The sequence below is a fragment of the Myxocyprinus asiaticus genome, chromosome 32 (genome assembly GCF_019703515.2).
Source record: "Myxocyprinus asiaticus isolate MX2 ecotype Aquarium Trade chromosome 32, UBuf_Myxa_2, whole genome shotgun sequence".
NCBI classification, from domain to species: domain Eukaryota; kingdom Metazoa; phylum Chordata; class Actinopteri; order Cypriniformes; family Catostomidae; genus Myxocyprinus; species Myxocyprinus asiaticus.
In genome coordinates this window covers 28,003,068-28,021,904 of record NC_059375.1, presented here as the reverse complement: position 1 = coordinate 28,021,904, position 18,837 = coordinate 28,003,068, and the positions used below count along the sequence as shown (strand labels likewise).

The following is an 18,837-nucleotide window of genomic DNA, read 5'->3' as shown; positions in this document are numbered from 1 at the left end:
GAACTGTCGCTCACTGGATGTTTTTTTGTTTTTGGCACCATTCTGAGTAAACTCTAGAGATTATTGAACATGAAAATCCCAGGAGATCAGCAGTTACAGAAATACTCAAACCAGCCTGTCTGGCACCAAAAATCATGCAATGGTTTAAATCACTGAGATCAAATTTTGTTACCCATTCTGAACTTAAGCTCCTGACCTGTATTTGCATGATTTTATGCACTGCACTGCTGCCACACAATTGGCTGATTAGATAATTGCATGAATAAGTACGTGTACAGCTGTACCTAATAACATGGTCGATGAGTGTATATAAATATATACAGGTGCATCTCAATAAATTAGAATGTCGTGGAAAAGTTCATTTATTTCAGTAATTCAGCTCAAATTGTGAAACCCCTGTATTAAAGAAATTCAATGCACACAGACTGAAGTAGTTTAAGTCTTTGGTTCTTTTAATTGTGATGATTTTGGCTCACATTTAACAAAAACCCACCAATTCACTATCTCAAAAAATTAGAATATAGTGACATGCCAATCAGCTAATCAACTAAAAACACCTGCAAAGGTTTCCTAAGCCTTCAAAATGGTCTCTCAGTTTGGTTCACTAGGCTACACAGTCATGGGGAAGACTGCTGATCTGACAGTTGTCCAGAAGACAATCATTGACACCCTTCACAAGGAGGGTAAGCCACAAACATTCATTGCCAAAGAAGCTGGCTGTTCACAGAGTGCTGTATCCAAGCATGTTAACAGAAAGTTGAGTGGAAGGAAAAAGTGTGGAAGAAAAAGATGCACAACCAACCGAGAGAACCGCAGCCTTATGATTGTCAAGCAAAATCGATTCAAGAATTTGGGTGAACTTCACAAGGAATGGACTGAGGCTGGGGTCAAGGCATCAAGAGCCACCACACACAGACGTGTCAAGGAATTTGGCTACAGTTGTCGTATTCCTCTTGTTAAGCCACTCCTGAACCACAGACAATGTCAGAGGCGTCTTACCTGGGTTAAGGAGAAGAAGAACTGGACTGTTGCCCAGTGGTCCAAAGTCCTCTTTTCAGATGAGAGCAAGTTTTGTATTTCATTTGGAAACCAAAGTCCTAGAGTCTGGAGGAAGGGTGGAGAAGCTCATAGCCCAAGTTGTTTGAAGTCCAGTGTTAAGTTTCCACAATCTGTGATGATTTGGGGTGCAATGTCATCTGCTTGTGTTGGTCCATTGTGTTTTTTTGAAAACCAAAGTCACTGCACCCGTTTACCAAGAAATTTTGGAGCACTTCATGCTTCCTTCTGCTGACCAGCTTTTTAAAGATGCTGATTTCATTTTCCAGCAGGATTTGGCACCTGTACACACTGCCAAAAGCACCAAAAGTTGGTTAAATGACTATGGTGTTGGTGTGCTTGACTGGCCAGCAAACTCACCAGACCTGAACCCCATAGAGAATCTATGGGGTATTGTCAAGAGGAAAATGAGAAACAAGAGACCAAAAAATGCAGATGAGCTGAAGGCCACTGTCAAAGAAACCTGGGCTTCCATACCACCTCGGCAGTGCCACAAGCTGATCACCTCCATGCCACGCCGAATTGAGGCAGTAATTAAAGCAAAAGGAGCCCCTACTAAGTATTGAGTACATATACAGTAAATGAACATACTTTCCAGAAGGCCAACAATTCACTAAAAATGTTTTTTTTTATTGGTCTTATGATGTATTCTAATTTTTTGAGATAGTGAATTGGTGGGTTTTTGTTAAATGTGAGCCAAAATCATCACAATTTATAGAACCAAAGACTTAAACTACTTCAGTCTGTGTGCACTGAATTTATTTAATACACGAGTTTCACAATTTGAGTTGAATTACTGAAATAAATGAACTTTTCCACGACATTCTAATTTATTGAGATGCACCTGTATTTCTAAGATTTTTTTTTTTTTTTTTTTTTTTTTTTTTTTTGCAGTGCTAATGGGGGTCCTTAAGTTAAAAAAGGTTGGGAAACAATTTACTAGAGGACAGAAAAAAAAAGAAAGAAAGAAAAAAAGAAATAATGATGGATACAAATTGTGAAATGTAGAAAAAAAAGATAATTAAAATGTAGCAGTTAGGTTGGAGGCTGACTTTACCTCTGTCTGGAATCCCTCCACTAAGATAGCCACCAAGAGGTTGAACAGGACATAGTTTCCAAAAGTCATGAGGGCGATGAAGTATAGAGCAGCCACAGGAGAGGTGGAGGCCATCCCATTATACAGTACCTTATTCCAGTCCTCCTGAGTCAAAATCTGATGAACATGAGCAGATCAAACACACACTATCAACAAATACACAACCATAGATGATCGCATCAGTTAGTCTGTGGTCCTGTTTACACCTGGTATCCATCTCTGGTGATATGATCAGTGGTCAGCTGGTGTTAATACCAGGTGTAAAAGGGGCCTGATTGAAACTATATATTGTGCAGCATGGAGAAATCTTGCCTGAAAAACTGTAACAATGGCCCACAATAAAGAGTCAAAGTTCTTGCGGTCAGGAAGTGTGTCTCCATCTCTCTCAGAGCCGAATTTACATCCAAACAGGTGCATGCCTAGAATACTGTAAAAAAAAAAAAGACAATATTATATAAATAAAAGATAAATGGGTTGAATGTGCATTTAAACTACACAAATGAAATCATTTGGCAGCTTGTCTTGCCTGAAAATGAATATGAAGAGCATAAGCAGCATGCAGAAGGTAGCAACATTGTCCATTGTCTTCATCAGGACCACCAGCTGCCTTTGCAGGGCGGGCATGAAGCGGACCAACTTCAACACCCGCATAAGCCTGAAAGTCCTCAGCACTGATAAACCTCCTCCCTGCTGACCAACAATCTCCCAGACACTGGTAACACACACATATAAACACATCTTACTAACTATCTGACAATTATGTGAAACAAGGACAACAAGTTGAGCATTAAAGGAATAATTCACCCAAAAATTACTATTGTATCATTATTTACTCACCCTTATGTTGTTCCAAGCCTGTATGGTGCTTATTATTCTGGACAATGTTTGAAGAATGGTACTGTATGCAGCTATAAGGGGCTCCAAAAAGGTCAAAAACACCATAAAAGCACCTCTAAAAAGTATACGACCCACATATATTTCAAGTTTTCTGAGGCCTTACTATAGCTTTGCGTGAGCAAAATAACAAAATGCAAGTAGATGTCTAGCCCACCTCTACGTCCAGATTAAAAACGGTGTGTTAATGTCACTGACACCAAAACAGCGTTGGTTCTCACATATGTAGGAAGTGAATCAGTGAATCACTTAATAATGATTTCAGAAATTTCAGTCTTTTCCTCATTCAAACATATTATATATGGCTTCTACTTTGATGTTACCCTTATGGTGCTTTTTTATTTTGGTGTTATTTGTACCTTTTGAAGCTTGACAGCAATGCCCACCATGAACTGTTGTTGTATGGCAGCAGCTGCATAAATATTATATCTTTTATAAAATGTCTGTTTTTATGTTCCATGAAAAAAAAAAAAAAACAGCATACGGCTTTGGAATGACATGAGGTGAGTACAAGATGACAGAATGTTAATATCTGAGTGAACTATTCCACTAATAAATGCATAATCCCATCATAATGCCAATATGTCACATATGCCAGTGAGCATTCAAATGTATTTTTCTAATTTACATAAAAGAAAGAAAAAAAAATTGTGAATGGATGTGAAATTTAAGTTCCCTATCTGTCACTCACTCGATGTTGTGTCGATGTAGTGACACTAGGGGTCACTTTTGGGAGCCCCAAACACCTCTGCTTTTTGAAAAAAGGCCAATGGAAATTGGCAAGTGGAATTTGCATGCCACTCCCCCGGACATACGGATATAAAAGGAGCTGGTATGCAACCACTCATTCAGATTTTCTCTTTGGAGCCGATCGGTTCTATTCATTGAGCTGAATTCACCAAGTTCATTCACCTCGTCTGCCGGATTTACGGCGCATTTCAGCGGCTTCTCCCCCTCTGCGCCCGTGGACTGCAGAGAACGCCCCTGGGCACTTCGGCAGAGCAGCAAAAAGAGAGTATATTCTAAAAGAGTATATTTTCAACTCTAAAAGAGCCACACACATGGAACGTCTTTTTAAAGATGCCTTTCCGTTTGTGTGTTATTCCTGGTTGCGGTCGTTAGGCAGGCGATATCCACCCTGGTGGTCCAGGAACACCACCTTTGGCTCAAACTGGTTGACATGAGAGAGGCTGACAAGGCACAGTTCCTGACGCCCCCATCTTCCAAGTTGGCCTGTTCGGCGACACCATTGAGGACTTTGCCCAGCAGTTCTCTGCGGTGAAGCAGCAGACAGAGGTCATTCAACACATCCTACCCCGGCGCGGCTCAAGACCCCGCACCCTGTCTGCTCATCACCAAGGGCGTCCTCCTGCAGCAACAGCACCGGCTCCACTGCAGACCGCCCCTGTGGCCCGGCCCCGGCGTGGAGCCTACCGCAGGAAGCAGACACCACCCGTCTCATGGATGGCTGCCAAGAACCCTAGGAAGGCTTCGAAGCACCCCTGAGATGGGCGACCCGGGGGCGAGGAGACCCGCTTCCATGGAGCTGGTAGACAGACCACTCCATCCCCCGGTGGAGGGCCGGGTGGAGAATCTTTTGTTTCATTTTTCACCGCATGCCCAAGAGGCTGCGGTACCCATAACTTCAACAAAAGAGTGGTTTCCTTGTTCTCTGGGTCACATGTCAGGTGTGCACGGCCGTCATCACGACCACCATCCACCGTCCCATTTTGGCAGGTTCGGCGCTCCAGCGGCGGACCCCCCACCCCTGCGCGCCCAGCTGTGGCACAAACATGCCCACATCGGGTTGGTTCCGATGGACTGCGGAGACGATATTCCTCCTCCCCCCTCCTTGGCCAATCTTATGGTGGGAATAAGGAGCCAGGTAAGTGCTTTGATGTCCCTGGACTCAGCACGGCCACGGGGCTCAAGCCCCCTTGATGTGGCACCTCAGGCTCCGCCCCACTGTGAGGCCCCACCTGCTGGTACGTCCGACGTGATTATCCCCTTGATCCCCCTCGCCCGGAGTTTGGACGCGTGGCTCACGCTTTCCAACCTATCGCGATTGCTGACCCGGACCGTCCGACTCGGCTACGCAATTCAGTTCGTCAGGCGCCCGCTCAGGTTCAGCGGCGTCCGTTTCACCTTGGTGAAGGGCGAGAACACCGCTACCTAGCGTGCGGAGATCGCTACCCTTCTACGGAAGGGTGCGATAGAGCCTGTCCCTCCAGCCGAGGTGAAGAAAGGGTTTTACAGCCCCTACTTCATTGTACCAAAGAAATGTGGTGGGTTATGGCCAATCTTGGACCTGCGAGTACTGAACCGGGCCTTGCACAGACTCCCGTTCAAGATGCTGATGCAAAAACGCATTTTAGCGAGCATCCGGCATCAAGATTGGTTTGCGGTGGTAGACCTGAAGGATGCGTACTTCCACATCTTGGTTTTACTTTGACACAGACCCTTCCTGCGGTTTGCTTCGAGGGCCAGGCGTACCAGTACAAGGTCCTCCCCCCCCTCGAGTCTTCACAAAGGTCACAGAGGCAGCCCTTGCCCTGCTAAGGGAAGTGAGCATCTGCATACTCAACTACCTCGACGACTGGCTGATCCTAGCTCACTCTCGAGAGTTACTGTGCGCACACAGGGACCTGGTGCTCAGGCACCTCAGCCGTCTAGGGCTTCGGGTCTCTCGCCAGTTCAGAGCATCTCTTTTCTCGGCTTGGAGTTGGACTGCGCGCCTCATGAACGAGCACACACAGTCAGTGCTGAACTGTCTGAAGGCATTCAGACAGAAGACAGTGGTTCCACTGAAACTTTTTCAGAGGCTCCTGGGGCATATGCATCCTCAGCGGTTGCCACACCGCTCGGGTTGATGCATATGAGACCACTTCAGCACTGGCTTCAGAATCGAGTCCCGAGATGGGCATGGCGCTGTGGGAAACATCGCATGGTCATTACACCGATCTGTCTCCGCCTCTTCAGCCCTTGGACCGACCTTGCATTTCTATGGGCAGGGGTTCCCCTAGAGCAGGTCTGCAGGTGCGTTGTGGTTACAACGGACGCCTCCAAGACAGGCTGGGGCACCATATGCAACGGGCACACAGCCACCAGCTCTTGGACTGGCTCGCGGCTGCGTTGGCACATCAGCTGCCTCGAGTTGTTGGCAGTACTGCTCGCCCTGCGGAGGTTCCGGCTGTTGATCTAGGGTAAGCACGTGTTGGTCTGAACAACATGGCGATGGTAGCGTACATCAACCGCCAATATGGTCTGCGCTCCCGTTGTATGTCACAACTCGCCCGCCGTCTCCTCCTCTAGTGTCACCAGCGCCTCAAGTCGCTACGAGCCACTCACATCCTGGGCAACCTCAATACCGCAGTGGACGTGCTGTCACGACAGATTACGCTCAGGGGAGTGTGGAGACTCCACCTCCAGGTGGTCCAGCTGATTTGGAGTTGATTCGGTCGAGCACGGGTAGACCTGTTTGCTTCCCGGGATTCCTCACATAGCCCGCTTTGGTACGCCCTGACCGATATATACTCGGTATAGACGCGCTGGCACACAGCTGGCCCCCTGGACTATGCAAATATGCATTTACCCCATTGAGCCTACACCCACTGTCAGCGAATCATGCCTGGAGTTTGGTCCGGGTTACTCTCACGTGATCCTGAGACCCCGACCGGGCTATGTGCCCAAGGTTCCCACGACACCATTTAGGGATCAGGTGGTGAACCTGTAAGTGTTGCCCCAGGAGGAGGCAGACCCAGCTTTGGTGTTGCTGTGTCCGGTGCGTGCTTTACACATCTATTTGGATCGCACGCAGAGCTTTAGAAGCTCCGAGCAGCTCTTTGTCTGCTTTGGTGGACAGCAGAAAGAAGCGCTGTCTCCAAACAGAGGATCACCCATTGGGTCGTTGACGCCATCGTGATGGCATATCACGCCCAGGACGTGCCGCCCCCCATGGGACTATGAGCCCACTCTACGAGGAGTGTAGCGGCCTCCTGGGCCCTGACCAGTGGTGCCTCTTTAGCAGACATCTGCAGATCAGCAGGCTGGGCAACACCCAACACATTTGCGAGGTTCTATAATCTCCGGGTTGAGCCGGTTTCGTCCCCTGTGTTCTCAGGTCCGAACAGGTAAGTTCCAGGACAGCTGGCTGGGTGTACTGCTTGCGCATAGCGCCCTTCCCCTCCCATGAGGTAAAGACGTGTGCTTTTGACTCCCAGTTGTGTTCACAAGTTGTGATCCCTGGATGACTTTCCTCCTTAGCCCTGTGGCAGACGAGTTTGTGGAGAAACTCGCTGCCAGCCCAGTATGTGTGTTAACTAGTCCCTGTACTGAGGTAGGTGTTCCCCGTAGGTGATCCCATGTGATATCTTCCACTAAATCGTTTCCCTATCGGTAAACTGCATCTTCCTTGGGCAGAGGCCCATCTCTGGGTGGGGTGTGGTCTTCATGGTGTCTTCTACTTCGGAGTGACACCCCCCTGACGTAGACATTTATGGCCCCAGTCGGTTAACAAATTCCACTCTTATTGGGGAGAAAAAAGAGGAAAAGAGGCCACGGCTGGGCTAGCCTGTCCCTATTTTTTGGGCAGTCGACTTGTTCCCGAAGGACCGTTTGACGCTCATAAGAGTGTTGGGGGAGGTTATGTGACGGCCTGGTGCGCTGGCTACGAGGCACACAGCGGTCTGCCCATCTCGCACCGCCAGTCCACATAACACAGTTCAGCTAGTTGTGGTGTTTTGTATAGGGACCCCTAGTGTCACTACATCGATACAACGTCGAGTGAGTGACAGACAGGGAACGTCCTGCTTACTTTCATAACCTCCGTTCCCTGATGGAGGGAACGAGACATTGTGTCCCTCTTGCCACAACGCTGAACTACCCGCTGAAATGCCGGGACCTTGTCTTGGCTCCTCAGCACAAAACCGGAATGAGTGGTTGCATTCCAGCTCCTTTTATACCCGTATGTCCGGGGGAGTGGCATGCAAATTCCACTCGCCAATTTCCATTGGCCTTTTTTCAAAAAGCAGAGGTATTTGGGGCTCCCAAGAGTGTCACTACATCGACACAACATCTCGTTCCCTCCATTAGGGAACGGAGGTTACGAAAGTAACCAGGACGCACTCATCATGACAGCTGACAGTCATCAGACTGAACAGATAACAGATGTCCCAACACAGAGAAATAGCTGCATTTTGTCTGGCTGTCACTGTTGTGATTTTCAGAAAAAAAAAAAAAAAGATGAACATCAATAAACAGTGATGCAATCAATGTTATTAACCCTTACACGCATACCTCAGGTCTTAACAGACCCAGGACATCATTTCACCCCCTGTACCTCTGTACCATTTTTTGGAGTTGTGCCCACACCTCTTTAGTATTCCTCAATATATCTCTTATAAATAGTGTAAAAAAAAAAATAAAAAAAATACATTTATAATGGTATACATACAAGTTTACTACAACAGGATATCTATTTTTTTTGTTTATTACAAGAGAAATTAGTACTATATTCATACAAATAAACACTATATCACGTTGATTTTCTGTGCAACAATGGTGAATTATCAGTATCCCAAATACGTGTAAACACAATATTTGATACAGTATATATGCTATTTCTTACTCAAGTTGGTGCTGTTGTTTCAGTGATTGACTTGATTTACATTTGATATTGTTATTTGATGAAGAAACAATTATATAACTTTCGTCATTTGGGTGTACAATTACAATTATGCAAGTTGTGTATCAATTAAGACTCAATAAGTGCCTTTGATATATAAAAAATAAAACATTAAAATGTATCAATATATATTTAATTTGATTATTTTCTAATTGTCTTGAAAATATATGGGCATTTTGTAGATCCATTTTTGATAGATATTTGTGCCGGGTCTCTCAAGACCCAATTATGGAAGAGTATTTGGTGAAATTCCCATGCATTTTTGGGTTAACACACATTTAAAAGTTATGAAGAGGGATACAGAGGAGCATGTTTACCTGATTACTACAATAATACCATCAAAGATATTGTAGGGGTTCTTGATGTAGCCAAAAGGACCATAGACCAGCAGTTTCAGAAGCATTTCCAGAGCAAACAGACTGGTGAAGACGATATTACTGATCTCCAGAGCATTTGTTAACTCATCAGGCTGAAAAACAAAAAGAGGAGATATGAATAAGAAGACAAAACTCATTCTGTCACAACTAGACATGCTCTTGAGCCATATCAGTACAGTTGGGAAAGATCACAGGATTATACAAATACGAAAGTGTGCTATTTTCTGAATATTCAGTAGTCAATGCTAAAAGGCGTGGCAACCCTAGATAGTACCTTATTGCTTTTACAGTATTAAATAGGTGAACAGGTGTTTTGCATAATAGCTGTTACTATATTGTGTATTATAGCATGGCAGGAATGCTGTATTGACCAATAAGCAAAATGAGCATCCAGTACTGGAAATATGTGCATAAACCATATCCCCTAAGAACAGTATGATAAAAACGAGAAATAACATGTAGAACTTAAACTGTTTGGCTGCAACAATCTGATAAACATACACATACATACATTACATATACATACTGTACATATACAGTATGTATATAGACCACACAAATCAGCCAAAATAACAACAGAACTGTTTACATTTCATACACTGGACAAAGCAGTGCTCTCTCTGAAGTCTAGCTCACTTTAGCCAGGTTGATTATTTGATACACAAACTAACAAAACATGGAGATGTGTCAAACGTCTTAAGATGTTGCACAAAAGTTGAGAAGTTATATAAGTGATAGATCTAAAAATCTAAGAAACTCCTAAATGCCTGAGTCATATTTTGTTATCATTTAATAACAAATATTACCATTGCTTATGGTGCAAACTGTGCTAGATAAACTTACTTTTCAACATTACAATGTTTCTCATTGTTCTTTAATATTATCAGAGCCCTAATCCTAACCCTGTTTGAATGAATGCCTGCTGAACTTAAAGCTTTCAGTTAAAGGTGAAGTACAAAGAAAGAACAGCAGATTCCCCAGAGTAATTGATGTTGTTGATAGTTCGGTATGCAGCAGGAGAGAGTCTATTTTATGAGGCACGGGTGAATTGAAGGAGAGACATATGGGCCGGTTCATATTTCGCTTTGGTTTTCGATTGTTAAAATGAGACTGGGCAAGAGACCCAGCACGCACAACACATTCTTGAAACATCACGGCTAGCTACGTTTAATGGATAGAGTCTTAAACGCCTGAAAACAAAACACAACATCCCCAGGCACGCAACTATTTGCCTAAGAAATCTAACAATGGTTTTAACAGATATTTAGACAGGTTGCTCAAACTTCAGAGCTTTAAATTATGACAAAATCCTGCAACTACAAAACACTAATTGTTTTACTGTGATGATTGTTTCCGCCAAGTAATGAGGAAAAAATCAAATTACGTACTGTGCAAGAAATGAAAAATTACATCTATATAGCTAATATAATTTAATCGAATCAGATTAGACCATGGAGCAAGGTGATGAAGTGTGGGGCTATTTGTGGCTGTTGAGGTGTTTCACAAAGGTGAGGAAGGAAGCCAGCAAATTTTTGCGGGGATCTGAGAAGGGGTTGGGCACTGTCTACTCGGCAGGAGTTTGCACTTGGCTTCTTCAAAGGGTGAGGCCCTTTAGTTCAAATCAGGACCACTTGTGGGATGAGTACACCACACACAAATCTCTGCAGGAGTGATTTTTCCAGGAACAGGAGGGCTTAGGAATAACACTGAGCTGAACTCTGCATGCAGGCTTTGAAAATACTTCGAAAAGAGGTTTTGTATCACAAAACATTGAAATTTGAAAATTAGAAGTTCACTTTTCTAGTTAGAGATACTGTAAACAGTAGGCTATGTCTTCAGTGAAACTTAAACATTAACTCTTGCGGACTGGCCATTGGGAGAACCGGGACTTTTCCTGATGTGCCGGCCTCGAAACGGGGCCGAATGGGCCACGATAAGCTGAAATGGGCCGCCGTGTTATGCAGAACAGGCCACAAAACGGCGCCGCGATCTGCGGAAGGGGGCAGCGATATGCAGAAAAGGACAACTTTTGGGCCAGTTTCTATGTAAAATCCCGGGCCGATTTCTCTTCCCAGTCCGCCCCTGACTCTTACTGCTGCATAGAAACATACAAAGTGATATTTTCTTTGATATTTTGAGATAAATGTGATCGATGTACTACGAAAACATATAGTAGTACATTTAAGAACTCCTCAAACTTCCTCCCCAGCCCTTAAAGTAAAACTAAACTGCAAAAATGAAATGTTCTGAACTTTCTGACATCAGACAGATCATAGAAGATATCAGCACATCACTATCCATGCTTATATATCAGTGATGCCAGTTGGGTGATCAAAAACTTGGCCCACCCCATCATGGTGAAATAATAATGAGGAAACAGGAAAAATACTATTATACCTAAACAAATTAAGAACTAATCATACAAACCAATGGATTAATTTCAGATTATTTTACTCTGAATAGGGGCACTCGGCAGGGCTGCCCTCTTTCCCCATATTGTTCTGTCTTGCCCTGGAACCATTAGCAGCCGTGATAAGAAAGGAGGATGATTTTCCAGGGGCGGAAGGCGTGGCGCATAAGCTTTTACTTTATGCAGATTATATTTTATTATTCGTCTCCGACCCCACTAGATCTGTGCCTTGCCTCCACAGAATTATTCATTCCTTTTCTACATTTTCGGGATACAGAGTTAATTGGTCTAAATCCGAAGCTTTAGCTCTGACTGCGTACTGCTCAGTAAGGGCTTTTCAACCGGGTGCCTTTCAATGGCCCAAACAGGGCATTAAGTATTTGGGCATTTTATTCCCAGCAAAATTATGTGATTTAGTCAGAGTTGACCCTTTACTAAAAAGGTTTTTGAGTGATGTGAGTAGGTGGGCTTCATTACATTTATCGATGATTGGGAAGGTTAATGTTATTAAAATGAATTGTATTTCAAAATTCAACTACCTACTACAATCTCTCCCTGTAGATGTCCCCCTCTCTTATTTCAAGCAATTTGATAGCATAGCGAAGTCCTTCATTTGGAATGGAAAGTGTCCCAGATTTTAATTTATATAACTGATTCCGAATTTTATGTTGTGTTTATTGGTTTTTGTGTTTGGAATCAATAAAAATGTTAAGAAAAAAATTTAAAAAACTAATCATAAGGGTTAAAGTTCAAACCATATGTTGTTCCTGGCTGTGAGAAGGATCTACCACTGCATATCCTTCCAAATGATCCCAACATTAAGAAAGATTGGCTGACATTTATTTTTAACAAGATCCCTGATCATTTCAGTCTGATCCTAATAGTTTGAGAGGCACATTTCGGCATCGAGTTTTTTTCTGACCCTGTCAAAATGCAACACAGTCTCTGAAAATAAGATGATATTGAAGGACAGCCTGATCTCACATAAAAATCGGCAAGTATGTGCCGATTTTTCTTTAGCAGAATTCGGTATAAGTTGATCTAATTTTAAAACACTGCCCCCAGAGCTAAAGAGGTAAGTGTTTTACAGCATATAAACAAGTGTGTCATCCATTTATATCCATGAAAGGTCACCAGAAGCAAGTTGTAAAAATAAATGTTTTCAGCTGTACAGGTTATAAAACAGTGAAGAGAAATGCTTATTTTATTTAATCTACCCCCCAACCAAAACCCAAATATAACCCTAACCATTAGTAGAGAGGGATAAAAATACAACCTCCTTATCACGCTCAAGATTGTTCATACAAACATGATTACCTCCTCATTTGAATGGGGATCAAACTGGGGTCTCCCGTACAACTGACGCAAAGCACTACCAGTCACGGCACAAGGGAAAGTTGAGGAGCCGTTGCAAATATGTCCAGTGGGAGATAGGACATGTCAGTGAGTCGGCATACTGTTGCCGATCCTAGGGTACTGGAAACAGCATGCCTACTTGCCGTGTGATCATGTTGTGAAGGAAAGGGGTGTTAAAAACAATATTGGACATGACAGCAAAAACCCACAGCCCTCATTTCACATGCGAAGAGGCCCTTTACAAGTCTTATAGGCATAGCAAAAAATAAATAAAAAAATAAAACTGATCATCATAAATATATATATATATATATATATATATACACTACAGGTCAAAAGTTTTGAAACACTTATTCTTTATTATAATTTCTTTTCTTCACATTTTGATACATTTACATAATAGTAAAGTCATCAAAACTATGGAATAACATAAATGGAACTATAGGAATTATGTTGTGACTAAACAAAATCCAAAATAAATCAAAACTGTGTTATATTTTAGCATCTTCAATGTAGTCACCCTTTGCCTAGAATTTGCAGACATGTATTCTTGACATTTTCTCAACCAACTTCTTGAGGTATCACCCTGGGATGCTTTTTAAACAGTATTGATGGAGTTCCCATCTATGTGCTGGGCACTTATTGGCTGCTTTTCTTTATTATTTGGTCCAAGTCATCAATTTAAAAAACTTTTTTTATTTTTTATTATTACATTTATTTTTATAATGAAATAAATTAATATGGTGGCACAATTATATTTTTGTCTACAAAACTAATTTCAAACATTTAAGCATACGCCTTCAGATCAAACGATTTTTAAGATCATGAGAAACATTTCAGTCAAGTGTTTCAAAACTTTTGACCGGTAGTGTATGTGTGTATATATATATATATATATATATATATATATATATATATATATATATATATATATATATATATATATATATGACTGATGTGAGCAAAAAAATTAAGAAATACTAGCATTATGTGTACACAAATTATATAATAATAACAAAATGCATGATATGACCCCATTAAAGGGTTCAAAAATACTATATAAGACCCTGAGTTGTGTGAGAGACACCCAGACTTGGGGAGTAACATAATACTTGTAACAGCATTACATAATCAGGATACAAAAACTGTGTAACTGTAGTCGGTTACAGTAAAACAAAAAAAAACAACAAAAAAAAACACAAAAAAAAAAAACAATGATTACAAATTAGGAATACTCGCAGGATTAATTTTTTTTTATTTACAGTATAACAAAAGAAACACAAGATCCTCCTGACATAAAATGATATAGACCGCTGCTTGCTTTAGAGTGGTACAGATGCTCAGATGCGTGCTTAACATTTCTTCTTGTTTTCTCTTGTGACTCACATGAGTCAGGAATGCCACTAGCTCACATTTCTCACATCTCTATTGTGCTCTCAACGCAAACAAGGTGAAACCATTAAAAGGGACGTTTCATAGTTATGGTCAATGGAGAAAATGCATTATTTTGGTGGAAATTTCAACATTATTGTCTCTTCAAAAGGAAAAAAATGGTAACAACATTACAGTTTAAGTACAATTTATACCATCCAGCTTTGAAGATTCTGTCATCTTACAAGGACCCGACATATAATTTAAAGAAGCATTATATTATTATACAGTATATTTTTCTTATATACTGTATAATAATAGCTACATTATTCATATCATAACTTAAACATTTTGTTTGCATCCAGAAGTTTAAATTCTTTGAGATCATTTTGCTTTTCTCTTGACTTTATTCACAGATGACCTTGAGGTAATCCAAAAGTAACTGAAAGTAATCTGATTGCATTGCTTTCTTATTGTGGTAACTGGATTAGTTTACTGATTACATTTCTAATATGTAATCAGTATTGTAATGGATTACATTTAAAAGTAACCCTCCAAACCCTAGGCACACCAGAAGCTTTGAAGTGTCCAGACAGAGAGCTCTCAAGCCTGAACATCAGACCCCTCTTCTCATGCACTGCTCTTAAAGGCCCATATCTCACCAGCTGCACTCTACTAACAGCTTCTGCTCATTCCAGTGCACAGCAAACACAAGATCAGCATCCCTTTATCTAATTATTCATCTCCTGTAAACAAAGAGTGCACTGTGCCATGTGCTTATATACATATGGATACATACTGGATGAATACAGTGGGGTCCAAAAGTCTGAGGATTGTTTTTTTTTTTTTTATATATATTATTATTGAAACATAGAACTTAAAAGAAAGTTTTAGAATTATGAAAAATGTAAAACAAAGAAAAGATGAAAATTAAAAATGAAAAAGATCATTTAAGATTTTGCACTATGCTATAGTAGTACAAAAGGTCAGATTCCCTTGATTCCATTGAAGCACAAAAGATGTTCTTTGGATTCCAAAATCATGCTGGGATAACATGAATCATCAGGTTTTGCACAAACTTGCATGCACCAGCTTGAGTGCATGCTGTCATTAAAGCAAAACAAGGACCAAACAAACACATTTTAGAATTCTGGTCAATATTTTGAGCCATTCACTCAAATTGTTATGCTGAGTATGTAATTTGTAATCGTAAAATGTATTCATTTAGAAAACAATGCACTATAGAAGCATTTTCACTAGTGTACACACATGAATATATGTATGTATTAATATATATATATATATATATATATATATATATATATATATATATATATATATATATATATATATATATATACACACATTTCTGTATATGCATTTCTGTAACTGCTGATCTCCTGGAATTTCACACACAACAGTCTCTAGAATTGACTCAGAATGGTGCGAAAAACCAAAAACATCTAGTGAGTGGCAGTTCTGCAGAAAGAAACACCTTGTTGATGAGAGAGGTCAACAGAGAATGGCCAGACTGGTTCGAAATGACAAAGTCCACGGTAACTCAGATAACTGCTCTGTACAATTGTGGTGAGAAGAATATCATCTCAGAATGCTATTCTGAGATGGGGGTTGGTACTGTTTTGGTGACACAAGAGGGATCTACACAATATTAGTTGGTTTTAATTTTGTGGCTGATTGGTGTATATATATATATATATAGCTCTGGAAAAAATTAAGAGACCACTGCAAAATTACTAGTTTCTCTGGATTTACTATTTATAGGTATGTGTTTGAGTAAAATGAACATTTTTATTTTATTCTATAAAGTACTGAAAATTTTTCTCCCAAATTCCAAATATAAATATTGTCATTTAGAGCATTTATTTGCAGAAAATGACAACTGGTCAAAATAACAAAAAAGATGCAGTGTTTTCAGACCTCAAATAATGCTAAGAAAACAAGTTCATATTAATTTATAAACAACACAGTACTAATGTTTTAACTTAGGAAGAGTTCAGAAATCAATATTTGGTGGAATAACCCTGATTTTCAATCACAGCTTTCATGCATCATGGCATGCTCTCTACCAGTCTTTCACATTGCTGTTGGCTGACTTTATGCCACTGCTGGCACAAAAAATCAAGGAGCTCCGCTTTGTTTGATGGCTTGTGGCCATCCATCTTCCTCTTGATCACATTCCAGAGGTTTATAATGGGGATCAGGTCTGGAGATTGGGCTGGCCATGACAGCGTATTGATCGGGTGATCCTCCATCCACACCTTGGTTGACCTGGCTGTGTGGCATGGAGCACTGTCCTGCTGAAAAAAAAAAAAAATCCTCAGAGATGGGGAACATTGTCAGAGTAGAAGGAAGCAAGTTTTCTTCCAGGATATCCTTGTACATGGCTTGATTCATGCATCCTTCACAAAGACGAATCTGCCCGATTCCAGCCTTGTAGAAGCACCCCCAGATCATCACCGATCCTCCACCTTGTCATCTAATGGTTAGACGGAGACCTGGAGAGGCCTTCAAGCCACAGTGTCTCGCACTCACTGTAAAATCTGGTGGAGGATCAGTGATGATCTGGGGGTGCTTCAGTGAGGCTGGAATTGGGCAGATTCATCTTTGCTCCATGCCACATAGCCTGGTCAATCAAGGTGTGGATGGAGGACTACCGGATCAAGACCCAGTCATGGCCAGCCCAATCTCCATACCTGAACCCCATTGAAAACCTCTGAAATGTGATCAAGATGAAGATGGATGGCCACAAGCCATCAAACAAAGCAGAGCTGCTTTAATTTTTTGTGCCAGGAGTGGCATAAAGTCACCCAACAGCAATGTGAAAGACTGTTAGAGAGCATGCCAAGGCGCATGAAAGCTGTGATTGAAAATCAGGGTTATTCCACCAAATATTGATTTCTGAACTCTTCCTAAGTTAAAACATTAGTATTGTGTTGTTTAAAAATGAATATGAACTTGTTTTCTTTGCATTATTCGAGGTCTGAAAACACTGCATCTTTTTTGTTATTTTGACCAGTTGTCATTTTCTGCAAATAAATGCTGTAAATGACAATATTTTTATTTGGAATTTGGGAGAAATGTTGTCAGAACAAAAATGTTCATTTTACTCAAACACATACCTATTAACAGTAAATCAAGAGAAAATGATAATTAAGCCTGCACTGTCATTTACAATTGACAACTCTGTGTAAAATATATCAACAACTCCTTTTAGACCCCTTTCACTCCGTTCGGTGAATGGGATAATGCCAGTGTAGATTACCTGCTGTGTTCCAGCATCTTCTGCTATTCTACATTGGCTTGTGCACTATCTAACACACTGTTATGCACTGTGACAGAACATTGGAGACTGTGCGCAGCAGGGTTTCTGTTAGCTGGATATGCCCTACCTACTTAAAAACTGCTTGTGCAGCTCTGCCACAGAGGACTTTCCCAGACAGTTTGCGAAGTTCAAAAGCAGCCTGCGTTATTCCCGTCTCGCATGCCAGTTTAAAACTCTTCCTTTAGCGTATGTGCTGATTATCAGGTGAGTAGATCCCGAAATTCGTGCACAAACTCAACAGGAGTGTTAATTCATGATAGCATGTAAACAAACAACATTAAAGAACGGCTCGTACCCGTTTGGTGTGATTCAATCAGAAGTGGACAAGCGAGATACATCACCATTATAACTGGTCATATTTTGCTTCTTTTTTGACCACTTGTGTTTGGATTTCGCGGGAAAGACTCTAGTATAATGACACATTAATCATTAGGCCTATGTCAGTGTATTATAGCATGATATAGCACAAAAAGTAAAAGAAGAAAAAGAAAGCACTTAAAATGCGCACCATTTTTCTAAATTATACTTGCATTTAATACTGCAAGAAGAATTCAAAGTAATTTATTTTTATTAACAGAGCTTCAAATGTGCATGCTTAGAGATGAGACGAGATTTTTTCCCTATTTATCCGGCAAATCATTGCCAATAATCTGTGCGCATTTTTGACGCTCGCACGCTAGATATATTGAAGCCATGCGAGGAAACAGGAAGAACCCGCGCGCTCGTTTTACACCCTTGCGCACACAAAATCTGCATGCAGTACAACCTCTCGCGCGCTAGGAAACCTCTGCCGCGCGAGCAAGATCAATCTCTGCCTTTGCTAGTGCGAACATCTTTTTAATTTAGTCAGTCGTGGGACGGGCTCTTAGTGTTTTGTGTGTAACCTCAAATTTCATTGGTTATTCCCTTTACCCTAAATTAGTTGTGATTGGCTCCCTTTTACTATGAAGAACCATAAATTCACCTGTTCTTCGTGGGAGACATGGCTTCATCAAGGGACACTCTACATGTGTCATTACCTTTTTTTTTTTGCTTTTTTTTTTCTTTCTTTTCTTTTTTTCTTCTTCATTTAATAGGGCTGATTTCATACTATATAATGTTTATCTTTGCCAGACACTTTAAAAACAGTGAGTTTACTACCAGTTTACTAGCTAGCTATTGCATTCTTGTGATGTTAGGTAGAACTACATAGAACAATTTATTTTTTATAAATTGTAGTACTCCAGTAATAAGATTCCAGTAACTGGCAAA

The 18,837-nt window shown here is 41.1% G+C and overlaps 1 protein-coding gene across 1 annotated transcript in view; it reads right to left on the bottom strand.

The window, feature by feature from the left end:
• Positions 1 to 18,837, bottom strand: part of LOC127423073 (voltage-dependent T-type calcium channel subunit alpha-1G-like) — a 258,610-nt gene that overhangs the window by 113,888 nt on the left and 125,885 nt on the right. The window contains exons 9-12 of the mRNA XM_051667102.1: positions 9,047 to 9,198; positions 2,679 to 2,864; positions 2,465 to 2,579; positions 2,114 to 2,269 (exon numbers count right to left, since the gene is read on the bottom strand). Coding sequence (XP_051523062.1) covers positions 2,114 to 2,269; positions 2,465 to 2,579; positions 2,679 to 2,864; positions 9,047 to 9,198 — 609 coding nt within the window. The remainder of the gene's footprint in view (positions 1 to 2,113; positions 2,270 to 2,464; positions 2,580 to 2,678; positions 2,865 to 9,046; positions 9,199 to 18,837) is intronic.